General features: G+C 37.1%; 1 protein-coding gene and 1 long non-coding RNA gene across 2 annotated transcripts; both read left to right on the forward strand.

Moving 5' to 3' along the window:
* The first annotated feature begins 4,573 nt into the window (after positions 1-4,573).
* On the forward strand, positions 4,574-5,565 carry LOC133861608 (uncharacterized). Its single transcript, XR_009899043.1, has 2 exons — positions 4,574-4,670; positions 5,169-5,565. It is a non-coding gene; the product is annotated as an uncharacterized LOC133861608 (long non-coding RNA).
* Positions 5,566-7,268: 1,703 nt separating this feature from the next.
* On the forward strand, positions 7,269-18,029 carry LOC133859204 (isoprenylcysteine alpha-carbonyl methylesterase ICME-like). Its single transcript, XM_062294527.1, has 11 exons — positions 7,269-7,577; positions 8,389-8,465; positions 12,240-12,309; positions 12,441-12,521; positions 13,419-13,493; positions 14,076-14,177; positions 14,262-14,408; positions 16,004-16,069; positions 16,207-16,350; positions 17,263-17,353; positions 17,601-18,029. The coding sequence occupies exons 1-11, from the start codon at positions 7,360-7,362 to the stop codon at positions 17,760-17,762; spliced, it is 1,233 nt and encodes a 410-aa protein (XP_062150511.1). The 5' UTR covers positions 7,269-7,359; the 3' UTR covers positions 17,763-18,029.
* Positions 18,030-18,254: the final 225 nt, after the last annotated feature.

An 18,254-nucleotide genomic window follows, 5' to 3' on the forward strand; every position in this document is an offset into this window, starting at 1 on the left:
GTATTTTAGTATGTAATTAGTGTAATGCGTTTTATAAGCCTTAAATAGATAGACTTGTAAATGGATCTTGTTGTAATTAACTGTTATGTATTAGATGTATTTCCGCTTATGATATGTGTTTTGCTGCAGATTAATTATTATATTCCGCTGTTATATGTAACTCTGATTATCAGGTGCATGCTATGGGGCATATGTCATATGTTGGCTGAGCGACTTGTAGTCGTGCCATTGTGAAGATCCGTTAGTATGTTTTTTTTTTTTTTTAAAAAAAAAATGACTTCACAAAAATAATTAAGAAAACTAATAATCATTTGTATGATAGAAAAAGATGCATTTAATCTTTAATTAATATTTTAACACATCCCTTACGTGTGAGTTTAAATACTTGATCACTCAATAAATTAAGCTCAATATGTAGAATAATTAATTGAAATGAAAGGTGAATTATTGAATCAGAGTTCAAACTCTGAACCTTTATTTTAATACCATCTTAAATTATTACTTATCTTAAAAATTTAATATGATAAAAAAAATGATAAATTTAATCATTTAATTAGTATTCTAACACTCAAATTGTATAGGTATAAATTATAAAAAATTAAAGTAGGTGAGGAGTGAGATCATCATTAATGGCAAGCAATTGGTCCAACAATATTTATTTAACAAGCTCATATTGTCTCTAAGGGGTAACTCAATCTGTTGGAGATCACGCCTCATAAAGCGGAGGTCATTAGTTCGAATTTTCTCTCACCCTCTTGTGTGAACTTGTAAAAAAAAAAAAAAAAAAAAAAAGCTCATATCAAAATCAGTAAAACATGCACCAAATGCGTATAAATAATAGTAATTATCTTAAATTAAATTAAATCGCGCGGTCTATCTTCATAATTCCCGCCACATTGAAGTTAGAAAATTGATGAAATTCACTCACATTGGGGTTTTCTCAGAAGAAGCCCTCACTGAGTCTCTGGAATCAAAAGATGGAATATAAAAGTAGTAGGGAGAAAACAACTCAATCCCACTTATCCCAGAGTGAATTAAATCAATTTTTTGGGGCCCAATAATGCATTTTGTGCACCTTTCTATGGTCGTTAAATATTCTTGCAACGCATATCCAGATATATTTGGTGGCAGAAAACAGAGTAGTGAAGATCACATTTTTGAATATTGGAACTTCCGAACCTGCTGCAGAAGTTTTCTTCAGCCAAGTACCAGGTGTAGAGGTTGAAATTGTTGGGCTCTCAGTAAGCACACTGAGCTCATCTGTATTTATCAATATGAAGAATCGAGGACTCTTTGCATACACGACGCGTGGGCAACTGCTCTGGAGTGCTGGACCTGTGCTTTACCGACTTGGCTTCCGTCAAGGCTGCAGAAAAAATGTAACAGATTGTTTCTTTACTTCCGTGCCCATGGTTGATCAATGCGAAGCTAGTATATATGTAAGGTCTGCTCATCCCTTTCCTTCATTCTTCTCTCACATTTTGACAGTAACTATTAGATACATGATTTCTTCTTTATTGCCTCGTTATCGAGGTACTTGAAAATGTGAGGCAATTGAGGGGATATGTTACCAAGCAGGCCCTATTGCAAACTCAAATGCCAACGCCTGCACTCTCTCTCTCTCTCTCTCTCTCTCTCTCTCTATGCCATAACAGCTTCTCCTCTATAAAAGCAGCTTCTTGCAATACGGGAAGAAGATGGGGTTTCCCTAATTTTTAAACTTAAAACACTTCTGAAGTGAGAAGATGGGGTTTGTCTTGGTCAAAAGGGAAATAGGACCATACCAAACATTTAAGAGTTTTGGTCCAAGTTATTGTCTTCATGATTATAAGAAAAATTGGTAAGGAGGAACCATATTATGATTATAAAACACTTTATGAAATTCATCAAAATATGAAAAATTATGGTTAAGTTGTGCTGGGATTTTGTTGGAAGATTATGACTAGGTTGGTCCCCCACAAAAAAAATCCTAGTTCCGCCCGTAAACGTAATGCTCACAATTTCGAAGATTTTGAGAGGATGGTGACAGAACTAAAAAGCCATTATGCTCAAATATCTTTACGTTTGGAAGGCTGTCTACAACACTTCTTGTTTCTCTAATTTCTTAGAATTTCTTGATATGTGTTCTTCTTTTCCTTAGTTGGGTGTTTCTCTTGTATGCCTCCCATGTTTTTGGGTTGCGCCCGTATGTGCTTTTTAATGAGATTGAAATACTTATAAAAATAAATAAATTCCTCTTTTGAGCTTTTTCACAGTTTTTTTTTTTTTTTTTGTTCTTATCTGTTCCCTTAAAGCTCATCTCCCCCCCCCCCCCCCCCGGCCCTGTAGATTTCAGAACTTCTGTTCTAACTGCTTTTGAGGAAGGGGGAACAAAAGGATACCAAAACCCAATAGCAATTCCAAAACAGCATTTAGGTCCTATATGAGTCCATAAATAATTGAGTTTGCTAACCTTAGAAGACGGGCTACTTTGGAAGTGTCAAATGCTCTTCTCTGTTGATTGTGAGATTCCTTGTTGTAAAATTTACCGACTCATTTTCTTATTCGTTCTGTTGATCATACACCTGAGAGTTCCTTTAAGTCACCCTTATGCGCTCGAATTATTGCAATGTTGAACCCTTTCCACGTGTTTTTAGAATGCAAAGTTCAAGTTGCTCTGCTGTTGTTCATTTGTTATTTTAAGCATGATTTTCTTCGTGTTCTTTAGGGAAGAATGTTTAATATCATTGAAGATTTTTTTAGAACTAATACATCTAGTCAGGTTTGGACCAGAGCAAATATAACAAATTCTACTGCATCTTAATTATAAAATTAAGCCTTAGAAACCCCGAGGTGGGAGAGTTATGAACCTTTAATGATATATATCTTTGGTTGGATTTACTTGCTTACAATATGTGTTTTTATTGTTAGGAAATAAGTCCTATTTCCCAGGACCCGTGAGATGCAAAAAATTAAGAAGACAAGGGAGAAATTAAATCACCAACAAATGACACCAAGATTTAAGTGGTTCTCTCAAACTGAGGTACATCCACTGTAGGAGACGTAGAGAAAATTCACTATTAAAATAGTTACAGGGAGAAAATCACTCAAAGCCCAAAGCTCCAATACATCCAGATTTCACTCACTTGTGTATTGTTGTACGACACATCAAGAAGAAATAAACCTCTCTTTCTTTCACTTTGTACCGCACACCAAGAAGGATAAACTTCCTTCTTTGCTTCTTTCCTTTTTGCTTTGCTTCTTCACTTTGGTTCTCCACTTTGGATGGGCTGCATCTTAGCAAATAGCAACCGGACCCCTCCTTTTAAAACAAGAGAACTTCAAGATATTTTACAAGAAAAACTTCAAAGCTAAGCTAAGTAAAGCCACGTAGGCTCTCAAGACTTCTCTTTGCAATCATGACTTTTCCATTAAGTCATGATTTAGGATGCTTAACTCCACCGGATAAACAAGAGAGTGAATGAGATATTTTATTAACTTCTCAATGAAGTTAGCTTTAGAAATATCTTCCATGAAAATATCTCTCATAAAATATCTCTCCAATATTTACCAAAGAGGACTTAACTTCTCCTTGAAGAAAGCTCCACCAAGACTTGTTAAATGCAAGTCAATCTTAACATTTATCCTATTTGGTTTTTCTCAATCATATAGTCTTATTGCCCATTGAGCAATATTTCATTGAATGCTGTCTGTGTATGGATTCAATAATGTGATACAGTCAATTGGCACTTCAGAGAACTGTTGGAATGTGGGTTTCTCTTGTGATCCTTGAATTGATTAGGATTATTCTACAACTTTGGTTTTGATGTTTGGTTTAACAAAACGATGCTATCATGTTATTATTCTTACCTAATATTGTTTGTTTTGCCTTTTGTCACCGCATATTTGGGTGGAAGGCTTTTTGGAGATTCCTTCAAGCATTTGTACCAGTCATTCCCACTAATTAATATCTTAGTAGTTCTGGTCGTGTTTACTTAATTCAGTTTTAGCGCTCTTTAGATAGTAGATTAGTGCGTGCATTCAGATTTTTGGTATCCCTACTATCTCATTTGAGCCTATCATAATTTTGAATTATTATTGCATACTTTTCCTGTAATATTGGGATATCAATACTCACAGAGTACCTTATTATTTGACTAAATTTTACTCTTGGGCATTGGTTTATTATGCTAAATGATTGTTTTAAAGTGCCACACGGTTTTCAGGCCAGAACCCTTGTCATGGTGTCTCCTTTTCTTCATGTAGTGGAGTTTGTGTTCTAGTGAACTTTCTTCTACCTAAGTTAAACATATAATTGTTTCAACTTCTCTAATATGAGCCTTTATATTTTATTTATTCTTTGGGAATATTTAACTTTTTTCATATGAGCAATATTATCTTTTTCTGTGTGAATAGGAAGTACTTGGAAGAGCCATGTGTTTGGGTGGAGTCAAACACAACTACCCTCAGCATACTGTCTTCACACGCTGAGATTGGACTTGGCTTCCTTCTTATTATTTCCTTTTTCTCATGAGATTCTCAGAGAGATTTATCTTTTTCAATTATTGCACGTATTTATTTCCTTTCATGGTTATGTTTTTGCTTACTTTACTTCTGGAGTCTCTCAAATTCTTAAATTATAATTATGCAGGTGGCAACGCAATCTAATACAAACTTTCATGTACTGGCAGGTTCGTTACATTTGTCCCTGATCATCTATACAGTTAGTTTTTTTCTTATTCGATCAAAAGTGATGTTAGCTGTAGCTAAAAGCAACTGTGCATAAGCACCAGAAAATTGATGGATTTGGTGTCCCAATCATGTTTTGTCTTAGACACTCCTTTTCACATTGACTTGATCATTATTCTGCGAAATTGGGGACCAATGGTGTGCTATCGGTTTATTGAGAGAAGAAAACTTGGACTGTATCTCATGATTTTGCTTGTGTGAAAATATCAGTAGAGTTCAAGAAGCACTTTAAAAAAATTAAAATATGCAAAAGTTTGGTGGTTGATTTCTGTTGCATTTGGTTGTTATTTCATCCTGTTTTCTTATTTGGTCTCTATTTAGATTTGGTGTTAACCTTTGCATTATAGTGTATGGTACCAAATGAATTTTGTTTGGTTAGTTTTTTGTTTTTTCTTCCAAATTTTCTTGCTTTTGACTCTCTTAAAACACTTTTTTGACAGCTATTGAAGCTCATGTACCATGCCCCTGTTACTGCTAGTTACCACAACAATGTATGGGCTGAGATTGGGAGGATTGTCAATCCGCTCGTCCACCGCTACGCCCCATTCTTGAATACTCCAATTTCTGCTGCCCAGAGATGGTGGTTCAGGTAGATGAAGGTAGCCTCAAAGAGAAAGGGAAGGGGAAGGGGAAGGGGAAGGGGCCAAAAAAAGTATTCCACCTGGGCATCACTTGAGAACTTTTTATCTAGAAAGAATTAACTTATGTGTCTCACAAATCTTTCATTATGGTTATAGCTGGAACTGAGGTAATGTTTGTGCCCACGCATGAAATGTAAAACACATGTATGGATTAATTTCCTGAAATGAATATCTAAGTTTTGATTGTGACATGAAAGTCTTTAATTTCTCCTTAATATTGCTTCTACCAGTCTTTTCTTACTCTTGAATCTTAGCTACCAAAACTGATGGAACGCTAAAACCTGTTTAAATCGGGTCTAATTTAGCTTCCATACCTCAAATTGGGTCCCATTAGGATCACAAACAAACAAACAGACACTGTCCCTGTGCTGCCATAAGATACGTGTCATCTCAGTTCGCCACTTTCTGCATTATCAGCAATGAAGATTGCGCATCAGATAACACAACACCCACGTTCAAATTCTGATCGTTGCAGTATGGCTCGGTGGGAACGTGGCCAAGTGCACCCCCCCAGTCGTCTGAGAGTTGTATAATAAATGAAGAAGAGGACAATAAGAAAGGCCGCGAAGCTTTCCGATGGGACGAAAGGAATCTCTATCTATCTATTTATACACAAAATAAAGCATATAACCACGCGTATAGCCTGCACTGATTATTGCACATGCCAGCTGAAACCCACCCATTCCAAAACGGATAACCATCTTCTACAAAATATATGAATTCAGGCAGTCTCTTGCATGAACAGTATAAAAAATAATATCTAGGGGTAATTACCTTTTTTTCCCATGAATTACCAAAAAATGCGCAATGCCCCCATGAACTACCAACTCGACCAAAATAGAACATTCAACTACCAAAGACAACTATTTTCCCCCCTTCCGTCAGTCAAAGGGGTTAAAACAAACGGTCAACGGGTCATGTGCCGTTTTATATGGGGGCATGTTGGAAGATGATGGTAGTTCATGGGGTGAAAAGAGGAAGTGGTGGTAGTTCATAGGGGGAAAAGAGGAAGAAAATGAGGGTAAAACGGCGTGTGACTGACGGAATTGGGGAAAATGGTTATCTTTGGTAGTTGAATGCTCTATTTTGGTCGAGTTGGTAGTTCATGGGGGCATCGCGCATTTTTTGGTAGTTCATGGGGGGAAAAGGTAATTACCCCTAATATCTATTAAAAATGTGATATTTTATGTATATTTTTATTAAGTTCTTATGCTTTATGTTTTAGAAAAATTTTGAGCAAAAAATAGTTTTTTAGTTTACTGAAGAAGAAGCATCCCTTTAAAAGTGAAAAAAAAAACTTTTGAAATGAATTTTTTTCTTTTTGCTGTCTCGATAACATACCATATTTTTAATAGTTAACATTTTTCAAACTGTTCGACGCAAAAAAAGGCCTGAATTTACCTTATTTGATAAATTATAATTCCTTTAGAATTAGAATTGAAGGGGTTCCTTATCCTTTAAAAAAACAAAATAAAAATAAAATGTCAAGTATTTTAAAATAAATATAATTAATAAAAAAAGACTCTCAAAATAATTCATACCCATCTTTTATTTTATTTTTATACGAGTTTGAACATTACACGGATGCTACTAAATTTTGAACAAAATGGCAATGCCCTGAATTTCGGCCAAGTGTCTTTGGCAAGACCACGTGTCCTGTCCACAAGTGTTTGAAAAAGTAGTACGACTCCAATCACATGGGCCCCGCTTCTCGTGGCAAAAAGCCAAAAATTGAGTTGGCTGGCTACCATGAAAACATTGAAAAGTTCTCTAGAGACAACCAAACGGCGTCTTCTCCGAAATTCAAATATTTTGTTGAAACGCTACACTACTACACAGAGCACATCACCAGCAAGATTCCCACTCAAAAAGCCCAATCTCTGATCCACGCCCACATTGCTTTCCTATCTCACTAATTCTCCGGCGACCGCACCGATCGTCACCGTGCATTTCCTTCGTTCAATACCCGAAGGCCAATGGAAAAGTGGACATGAATGACGTGGACGCCGAGCCCTTGCGTTCTTATAAGGTTCTCGGTTTCACTGATGGCGCGAAGAGTCACCAGCGCCGTCGCCGACCTGCCGGGAAGCCCGGAACCCCGCCGTCTCCGGCCCGGCGGACTCAGTCTTTCAGCCAAGATTTCGGGCACGCCGCCGCCGAGACTTATCTGGTCACCCGGCTCAGCTTCACCCTCCTCCGATATCTAGGGTACTATGTTTTTTTGAAACTTAAATTTTCTGTTTGGTTCCTGAGAAAACGGAAAGGAAGAGAAACTTGAATTTGGCGTTTTCTACTGTTTTGCCCTCTGCGAAGAAACGTATAAACTTGGTTAAATAATTCAATAAGATATGGTTGAGTTGATTTTTTATTTTTATTTTTTATTTTTTATTTTTATTTTTATATATAAATTTAATTCTAAAATTTTGAATTTATTTTCTTCTAATCTCTCACCAACTAATTGTAGAATTAATGGAATGCTTCATCTATTTGAATATAAAACCAAAATTTTAAATTTTCACATTCAAATTTATTAACTTTGTTATAGCAGTTGTGGGGTTTTTTTTTTTTTTTTTTTTTTTTCTCGGGGTGTCAATTCGTGGATTCTCAGCATGCATGAATGATGGTTTTGTAAAAGTTTGGCCTATACTACTTATCAAAAACAAGTTTTGGCCTATACTAAGTGAAGAATGACTGTACAATTGGACGTATGTTTTAGCATGTAATAGTGGGAAAATTTTGCAAAATCTGAGGAGATGATTGTGTTTGTGCTGAAATATTTGTTACACTCCTGCTGCCTCTATCAAATAAAGTTCTTGGACCAGTTTGGTGTGCTGTATGTGCTTAGTTACTTTACTTAACTGTCTGAAATCAGGAAAAAAAAAAAAAAAAATTGACGTGTGAAAGGGTTTTGTTCTATTTGGTAACCATAACGGTTCGAGTGACATGGAAAAATTTCGCTTTGTTATATTTGAACTTGTGTGTATTATCGTTTTTCGTTTAATCATTTCTTTTCGTTCAGGGTAGGCTCCCGGTGGATCACAAGATTATTTGCTCTTGGTTTTTATGCCTTGCTACTTATGCCCGGGTTTCTTCAAGGTTCATATTTGTTGAGGTGAATGTCAATAACAAAATCGCAGCGGAAAAAAATCTACCCCTCTTTGTGCAAATTAAATAGTCAATCTAGCTAGCACCAAAATATCAACTCACACAAGAACAATGCAGAAAAATAAATCCAGCAACCACCACAAGCAAGACACCAAAATTTTTACGTGGAAAACCCTCCGGTGTGAAGGGAAAAATCACGGGACCTAGTCCAGTTAAAACTTCCACTATCAACAATAATGGGCTTACAAATTGTCTTCTCTAGAACAATATCTAGAGGTTATCACCACATCAAGAATACACACATTCTTGGATTAAAACATAAATTCATCACCATAAAGTGGATTCCAACAACAACAAAGAAAGGTCTCACCAAGTGGGGATGAACAACCAAGCAACTGGAGAGGAAGTCCAACGATCGACACCAGTCAATGCGTAGCCCTCGTCGTCAGGAACAACATACTAAAATTTCATCAAGATCGGACCATAGATGACCCTCCAATCTCTGACGGAAATAGCTATGTTAGAAGCTCTATTTTTCTCCTCCCTTCACTGTATTTAGGCAATGAAGACCGCAGTTGACTTGATCAATCTTTCTCCATCAGTTCCTTTGAATTGTGACTTTCCTCAAAGGGTGTGGACAGGGAAAGATGTTTCTTTTGAGCACTTGAGAGTGTTTGGCTGCAGGGCGTTTGTTCATATTCCTAGAGATGAGAGGTCCAAGCTTGATAGCAAGGCTAAACAGTGTATCTTCCTAGGTTATGGACATGAGGAGTTTGGTTACAGACTTTGGGATCCAGTTTCTAAGAAAATCATACGGAGCAGAGATGTTTTCTTTGAAGATCAAACCATTGAAGACATGGAACAGACTAAAAAGCCAGAGTCTCTCTGTGAAGAACGTGTTGATTTGGGTCCAATTGTTCCTCCTTGTGTGACACATGATGAACACATGAGAGATGTACAAGAAGAACATGTTGACACAGTTAGTAGAGATGGTGAATCCGCAGTTGATAATGTGGAGTCAGAAGAGCACCTAGAGCAAGCTTTCTCAGAGCCATCCACTGAGATTCAGTTGAGGAGATCTACCAGAGAGCGCCAACCTTCCAGAGATATTCAGTTGATGAGTATGTGTTATTTTCTGATGGGGGAGAGCCAGAAAGTTATCAGGAGGCTATGTTACATGACCAGAAAAATGAGTGGCAAAAAGCTATGCAAGAAGAGATAAAATCCTTGCATGAGAACCACACATATGATTTGGTGGAACTACCTAAGGGCAAAAGAGCACTCAAGAATAAATGGGTGTTCAGATGCAAGATTGAACCAAACAGATCACAACCAAGGTACAAGGCACGGCTGGTTGTGAAGGGGTTTAGTCAGAAGAAGGGTATTGATTTTGAAGAAATTTTTTCACCCGTGGTGAAGATGTCTTCTATCAGAGTTGTTCTAGGTCTGGCTGCCAATATGAATTTGGAGATTGAACAGCTTGATGTGAAGACTGCTTTCCTTCATGGTGACTTGGAGGAGGAAATATATATGGAGCAACCAGAGGGGTTTACAACTAGAGGTAATGAACATCTAGTGTGCCAGTTGAAAAAGAGCTTGTACGGACTCAAGCAGGCACCGAGAAAGTCGTATCAGAGCTTTGGTTGTGAAATTGCTGTGTAAATTAAATGGAGGAGTCATCTAATAGCATGGTTAAACTCACAGCTTCCAATTATTCAATTTGGAAGACCAGGATGGAAGATATTTTGTACTGTAAAGAATTGTTTGAGCCTATTGAGTTGAATGGGATTAAACCGGATGCCAAAACCGGTGATGAATGGAAGAAATTAAATAGGAAAGCCGTCGGACATATTAGGCAATGGGTTGATCAAAGTGTCTTCTATCATGTAGCCAAAGAAGTTGATGCTTACTTACTTTGGTTGAAGTTAGAGTCTTTATGAGCGAAAGACTGCTCAGAACAAAGCCTTTATGATAAGAAGGCTTGTGAATTTGAAGTACAAAGATGGGCAAAGTGTTACAGAGCATCTGAGTAATTTTCAAGGATTATTGAATGAGTTGTCTACCATGAAACTTGTGCTAGATGATGAGGTGCAAGCATTACTTTTGTTGAGTTCTTTGCCAGACAGTTGGGAAACCTTGGTAGTGTCACTCAGCAAATCGGCTCCCAACGGTGTGATGACTATGGGTATGGTAAAAGACAGCATGTTCAATGAAGAGGCAAGAAGAAAAGAGCATGGTATTTCTTCTCATACAGAGGCACTTGTTACAGAAAAGCGGGGGAGAAGTAAAAGCAGAAAATCTCGTGGTGATGACAGTCGTGACAAGTCAAGGGGAATGTCTAAGACAAGAAAAGAGATAAAATGTTTTCACTGTGGCAAGCTTGGGCATATGAAGAGACAGTGCAGAAAATTTAAAAAGTAAAAGTTGAAAGAAAAAAGTGAAAAACCGAAAGAAGAAAAAGACACTGCAGCAGTTGCATCTGATGGTGATGATTTAGTTGTTTGTGAAGATGCTTATGTTAGTCTCGCATGTCATGAGTCTATGTGGGTAGTTGATACGGCAGCTTCCTTTCATATTACACCACATAGAGATTTCTTCTCTTCCTACACTAGTGGCAACTTTGGTTGGGTCAGGATGGGAAATGAAGCAAAATGTGAAATTGTGGGCATGAGAGATATACAGTTAGAAACCAGCATTGGATGCAAATTGCTTCTCAAAGATGTCAGATATGTTCTTGAGATGCCGCTTCAGCTTGATTCCATTGGAAGCTTGATGATGAAGGCTACCATAATTACCTTGGAGGTGGACAATGGAAACTTTGCAAGGGTTCTCTTATTTTAGCCAGGGGAAAGAAGATTAACACTCTCTACAAGACTGAAGCAAGATTAGTCAAGGGAGATGTGAATGTTGTTGAGAATGAAACTTCCACTGAGCTATGGCACAAGATGCTTGGTCACATGAGTGAGAAGGGACTTCAAGTTCTTGCCAAGAAGCAGCTCCTACCTAATATCAAAGGTACGTCACTAATGCCATGTACTCATTGTCTTGTTGGAAAACAAAGAAGAGTTTCGTTTCATAAATTCTCACAATCAAGAAAGACTAATATTCTTGATTTAGTTCACACTGATGTCTGCACTATGAACACTAAAACTCTTGGTGGTGCACTTTATTATGTGACATTTATTGATGATCACTCTAGAAAAGTGTGGGTTTTTGCTTTGAAAACTAAAGATCAGATGCTGGATGTGTTCAAAGCCTTTCACATGAAGGTTGAAAGAGAAACTGGGAGGCAGCTGAAATGTGTTCGAGCAGATAATGGTGGTGAATACAGAGGTCTGTTTGAAGATTACTGCAGAAGCCATGGCATCAGGCTTGAGAAAACTGTGCCCAAGACTCCGCAGTATAATGGCGTAGCAGAGAGAATGAACAGAACTATCTGTGAAAGAATCAGATGTATGCTCTCTCATGCAAAATTGCCCAAGCTAACTTTTGGGGTTGAGAGAGGCCTAAGACCACCTAACAATATTGTTCGTGCTATAAATACAGCATACACGTTGTTCCCTTGTTTGTCTCCCCCCCCCCCCCCCCCCCTCTCTTTTTTACTTATCTTTTGTTTGATTACTTAGTTATGTCCTAGATCATGAAGGAAACTATATATTGGGGATTTCTTGTGTAAGCCAAATGCAGAAAAGAAAAAAAGTGTCAGGATGTATTCGCATATGGTCCAAATAAACAGAATATAACTTGCTTGCTAATTTACTGCAGTGGCATATTATTATTTCTTCTCCAGCCAGGTCCGGCGAAGTGTTGTATATGGAGATCAACCAAGAAATAGGTGTGTAATTGTGATAGAGGTAATGGTTTATTTCTATGTTTTGCTTTTCATAGGCTATGAGGTTGCTCATGTATCACATACAAATGCTAATTTTTTTTCCTGTTGCAATTGCGTTTCTTACTTTTTAACAGGTTGGATCTATATCTGCCTGAAAATAATGATGAACTAAAGCCAGTTGTGATATTTGTAACTGGCGGAGCTTGGATTATTGGGTGAGTGATTTGAGATAGCTGCTAGCTTTTGCATATTTTTTCACGTTGAAATTGTTTTTGGTTTTATGTTATCTGGTAGCTTAATCTGTGCACTAACTATCGGGCAACAAACTGAGCCATGCCTATTCTCTGGTAGAGGGCTTAAAGTAGGTTTACAGTTTAAAGATATGATACTGTCTGATTCCAATTTTAGTACTGGAAACATAAGTTTAGTATGTTTGCTGTGACAGTCTCCGGTCATAATGATAAGGATTTCTGATTTGCATTTGGGCTCAACACGTACCCTTTGAGGTAGCAAGTGTAAATAATTGCCAAATTACACTTGACAAGGAGCTCTTTGGCAATATGAAATGAAGTTAAAGGGATCTATGGTTTAGCCTAGTTAAACTTATTCGTGAGAGGATGGAGGGTAGGATGGAAAGTAAATTGATTGCTTTGAAGATGAATTTTTTATTGTTTGGTAATACTAGTATAGAAAACTTTGAAGTTAAATATACTATTGCCACTTGAACTAACACATTGGGTGAAATGTGAGAAATCCCAAATCTTTAGTGTTGACATTATCTGATTCATTATCAAAAACAAACCACCTCCCCCATCGCTCCCCCCCCCCCCCCCCCCCCCCCCCCCCCCCCCCCCCCCCCCCCCCCCCCCCCCCCCCCCCCCCCCCCCCCCCCACAAAAAAAAAAAAAGCCCTTATTTGATGGGCAAATCCTGGTTACATTATAAATTTTCAGCACTGCCTGGTTGAACTCTGTTAGCTTAGTTTATGGCCATTTTATTTTCACTTGCTGATGTCAAATTTATGGTATGAAGCACTGTAGATAATATCATTCATTCCCTTGCATCATATCGATCCATCTACTTAGTTTTCTCAACATCAATTATGTGTATTAGGTACAAAGCGTGGGGTTCTCTTTTAGGAAAGCAATTGGCAGAAAGAGACATAATAGTGGCATGCCTTGACTACAGGTATTTGTTTGCGGATTCCTTTTTTATTTTTTATTTTTTTATTTTTTTAATAGCATCAATATCTGAGACCCTAAATAAACCCCACCCCCAACCTTTACTACTTGAGCCAAAGCCCAAAGACAATTGGTATTTAATTTCAGTTCAAGTAGCACCGTACTGAAGTCCTTTCATCACTAAAGGCATGTGTTTGTATACTCTGCCCCAATGCCCCCCCTTTCCGGGGCACACTGAAGTGCCATAAAAATACAATATACCCCATACAAATAGATTTCGAGATTTTATTGATCATATATATCTTAAAAGTATGTGAATTTATACAGTTTTCTGTTGATTTTGGTTTAAGACAATTCATCATGTCTGGGTAAATTATTCAAATTTATCTGTTTATCTGTTGTACCTGTATATTAATGCTTGGTATAACTTAAGCATATTTTCCATTGCATTAAAGTTGCTTCTTGTGTTAGAGTTTGTTGTCCAATTACTCAAGCATCTATCTTGAATGGTAAATTCTATTTAATTGTTATATTTATTATGGTTACTTCGTGTATTTTATCTACCCTGACAAATTATATATGCATGCAGAAATTTTCCTCAGGGGACTATTAGTGATATGATAAAAGATTCTTCTCAGGGAATCTCATTTGTCTGCAATCACATAGCTGAATATGGGGGTGACCCTAACAGGTGACAAACTAATTTCTTTGTTTCTGGAATTTCTCATCTCATCTTCAAACCATGCCATTGATCTTTTTGTCCATATTTGGGTAGGATATATCTAATGGGGCAATCGGCTGGTGCACACATTTCTGCTTGTGCTCTCGTGGAGCAAGCAATCAAAGAATCTGAATCTGGAAAAGGAGAGAGTATTTCTTGGAGTGTCTCTCAACTAAAAGCTTATTTTGGTTTATCTGGAGGGTAAATTTTTATCTGTTCCTTTTGTTGTGAATCTCGTGGAATTTTGTTGAATCTGATCAGGGCCTGTCAGATGATCTAATATGTTAAATCCATAGCCTTTTTGAGCAGTTCACCATTTACTAGTGGATATTTGTTAATGATTGTATGGATCATCCCTGGGGTTTAACCTTTTGTGAACCCAGACCAGAAACATCTAGCTTTGGAACTTGTTGATAATAGAGTATTAGGTTCATGAGAGAATGGGACTCTGTCCACTGGTGCTTTTACCAAATTTTGGTCACTGGTTGTTGATGTCTTCTCAGTACCATGAATCATAAATCGGTTCTCACTCGAATCCTGGAAATAGTAAGCTATATGCCCCTTGGCCTGCCTTTTGCAGATATGGAATGCTGCCCATAGCTTTTAGTGTTCCCATACTAATGGCGCATGGATGGACCAACTGAACATCTACCAATTTGCCTTCTCAATTACTGTGTGCCAGAGTTTGGAACTGCAGCTCTGTGAAATCTGTTTTTCCTATTGCACAGCTTTGAGTTTCTTTTGTGGACCTGTAGTATAGCAAATATACTCTTTAGTTACTGTGCTTTTTGATTATTGGAGATAGTGTAGTAAAGGAAGGCCTTCAGATTTTCAAAGAGGTGCCACACGCATGCTATACATGTTATTGTTAATCATGACTATCTTAAGTTACTTAGAATGTGCGGATCCTTGTGGTATGCGTAACGGGAAAGAGAATGCGGTACCACCTCTTATCCTTGAATGTGTTATATCATTGGAAGATGGAATGTATGATTGTTCAAGTTAAAATCTGTAAGCTGTTGGCCTAGTTTCACTCGAAACTCTATAAAGTCTTATAGAAAGTACAAAAATGGGAAGGAAACAATGTGTATTTTTTTTTTTTAATGAATGAGAAACTTTCAATGCATTTAGTGTATTTTTGGATTAGTGTATTTAGTGTTTTGGAATGCAAGTGTACCCCGTTTTGGATAGAATGATTACTTGTTTTTTATTAGAAGAGGGAAATTGTTGACCGTCATATGGTACATGGACACTATTTAGGTCCTTGATTATGCTAAGTTGCTATGTGCTTATTATAGGTGTGAGGTCTAGTTCTAAGAGTAGATACCATCATATTCGTTTTTGCCAAAAGATACCATATATATATTTTAGTATCATCATAAAGTTCAGAAAGCATGACAAGTTTGATGCATCAATTAATGGAGGCTTCACAGAATAGATTCAATTTAAGTAATAGCAGGCAAGACAAAAACAAACTTCTGTAATTCTCATGACAGTAATTTAGACTAAATGGTCTGCATCTTTAAATCAAACATTTTCCCATGCCACCCCACTGGCACCTGTTCCCTATCAGTACAAGGCTGATGGGATTCTTTTTGCTTTCCTATTTTAAGGATGCAAGATCTTTATGAATTTTTTGGAGAAAGTTGAAAGATGGCTTGATGGTTTTATGTGTTGAGAAGATATACTAGAACAGATTCTGTACGTTGCATCTGTATCATGTTTGTCAATCTAATGGTGGATGCAGCACTTTGGTTCATACTTTGATTCTTTTCCCCTGGAAATTCTTTGAGCAGGTACAATTTACTTAATTTAGTTGATCACCTCCACAAACGAGGCCTCTATAGCTCCATTTTCTTAAGGTACTTGCCCAATATTTTGCTGGGAATAGATAGGCATACAGTTATCTTTTTCTTTTTCTTTTTCTTTTTTTTTTTTTTAATTATTATTATTATTTTTTATCACCTTAGATATATTTTGTTGTAATTGGTAATTACAGCATTATGGAAGGTGAACAATCATTGCAGCGATTTTCTCCTGAAGTTATGATACAGGATCCAAGCATTAGAGATGCTGTTTCTCACCTGCCTCCTATTACTCTTTTCCATGGAACCTCAGATTATTCCATACCATCAGATGCCAGGTTAGAATCTCCCTAAATTCTGCATGTGCGCTAACCATGTTTGGTAGGAGGAATGGAAAGTAGCCAATAAGCTTTAGCTCAAATGGCACAAATAACACCTACTCTATAAATAATAAGGGGAACTATGGAGGGTGAGGTGGTGGGTTTAAGACCCATTGAGTTCATGAGTGACGTACCTATAAAAAAGAAAAAAGATGGGTGGAAAGTGGGAGGGATGAAAAGGAGGGGAGAGGAGGGGGAAAGAGTGGGGAAGTAAGGGGAATCCACCTTTTCCTCATGTGGTGGAAAGGAAATAAAAGAGGAAGGAATGAGAAAAATAAAGATATACTTTTACCATTATGCCCGACTTCAAATTTTTTGAAGGATAAAATTGAAATTTCACATATTTGTCTTAAGAACCCATCTTTTCCTCCGATCCTCTTCAAATTATATCTGTAACGTGATGATGATCATGAAAGTAATAATAATGTGATAAGAATAATGAAATAAAGAAGCATGTAAGTAAAAAAAATAAGTAATGTGAAATAAAAAAAAAAATAGAATTGAAAATTACTTGGATATTGTGCACATGGATAAAAAAATACTGTCCTTATGTTTGATACTTACTATGTTCATATTTCTGAAAGCATGAAAGAAATGATCCGTAAATGATGAATAATTGGAGTGAATAAATGACATATTAAGCCTCATATAAAAATATCCATGCCATTTATAACTGTCCCTTTCCTGTCTAATATTATTCACTAATCCTGAAAGATTTGGTATGATGAAGTTGAGTTAATTCCACGCCACGCCTTATGACAAAAGTGGGCTCAGAGTGGTGTATAGTGAAGATTGTGGGAAGTAGAGAGAAAGTCCCTTCCATCATTCCATGGAACTTCAATGTTTCTTAATCCTTCTTTCCATTTGCAGTAAAACTTTTGCAGATGCTCTTCAAAGGGCAGGAGCTCAAGTAACGCTAATTCTGTTCGAGGGAAAAACACATACAGATTTGTTTCTTCAAGTAAGTGATGTCTCGGATATCTTCTTGTAAGGTTGTTACTATTACTTTAGCTTTAACCTCTGATCAGACTTTATGCATTGCCTTATAATTTATTTTCCAAAGTGGTATACGCACCAATGTTTCCAAATTTTCAAATAACAATATCTCAAACTCCTAAAAGCAAATTTGGTATAGACCATTAGAATTCATACATACCATATGAAGCTTTGTCCTTCCAAGCAACCCTCTACTTTTTCGTTATATGCAGGATCCTTTGAGAGGAGGCAAAGATGAACTGTTTGACCATATAGTTGCCGACATACATGCTGGTGATAAGGAAGCTCTTGCCAAGGATGCAGTGGCCCCTCCAAGAAGACGCTTTGTTCCCGAGTTTTTGTTACGTATGGCTCGCGAGATCAGCCCCTTCTAGACCTTATAGTTCTCTAAGTTTATAAAAACTTAATTCAGATGCCTTTGTTACTTTTGTCCATTCTGTGTTCTCTTTAGGAGAACAGTTCTTTTTCTTTGGGTGATTTTGTTATTCCTTTTTGTGGTAAATTTCGAGTGATTACAAGGAGAGAGTTTGTTCTTTTCCTTGATGTATTTAGCAGATAAGTCTCAGACTGGCCTGTCGAATGTCAAATTATTAAAGCTTTTTCTGAAGTAAATAAATGTTCTGCATTTACAAACTAACAAATTGAAGTCATTTCATCTTTCTCCCCACCGTGGTGGGTCTGATATGTTTTCATAAAATGAACGGACCCTTTGACTTTAACTTATTTAGTTGTGTGATTTGACAAACATAAACATTCTCACCAAGAAGTTCGGGTCGAAACCCCAAGTTTTTAACATCTATTATGCGTACTGATCAGACGGTTTAAAACTATTCATAAATATGGGTCGCTATCTCAAATTCTGAACG

This window comes from Alnus glutinosa, chromosome 2, assembly GCF_958979055.1.
Source record: "Alnus glutinosa chromosome 2, dhAlnGlut1.1, whole genome shotgun sequence".
Lineage (NCBI taxonomy): Eukaryota > Viridiplantae > Streptophyta > Magnoliopsida > Fagales > Betulaceae > Alnus > Alnus glutinosa.

Bases quoted from the DNA above. Each gene is read 5' to 3' on its own strand.
- LOC133859204 (XM_062294527.1), top strand. From the start codon at position 7,360: ATGAATGACGTGGACGCCGAGCCCTTGCGTTCTTATAAGGTTCTCGGT. The intron at 12,522-13,418 runs GTGAGTGATTTG...TATGTGTATTAG, and splicing joins GGCGGAGCTTGGATTATTGG to GTACAAAGCGTGGGGTTCTC. The intron at 17,354-17,600 runs GTAAGTGATGTC...CGTTATATGCAG, and splicing joins ATACAGATTTGTTTCTTCAA to GATCCTTTGAGAGGAGGCAA.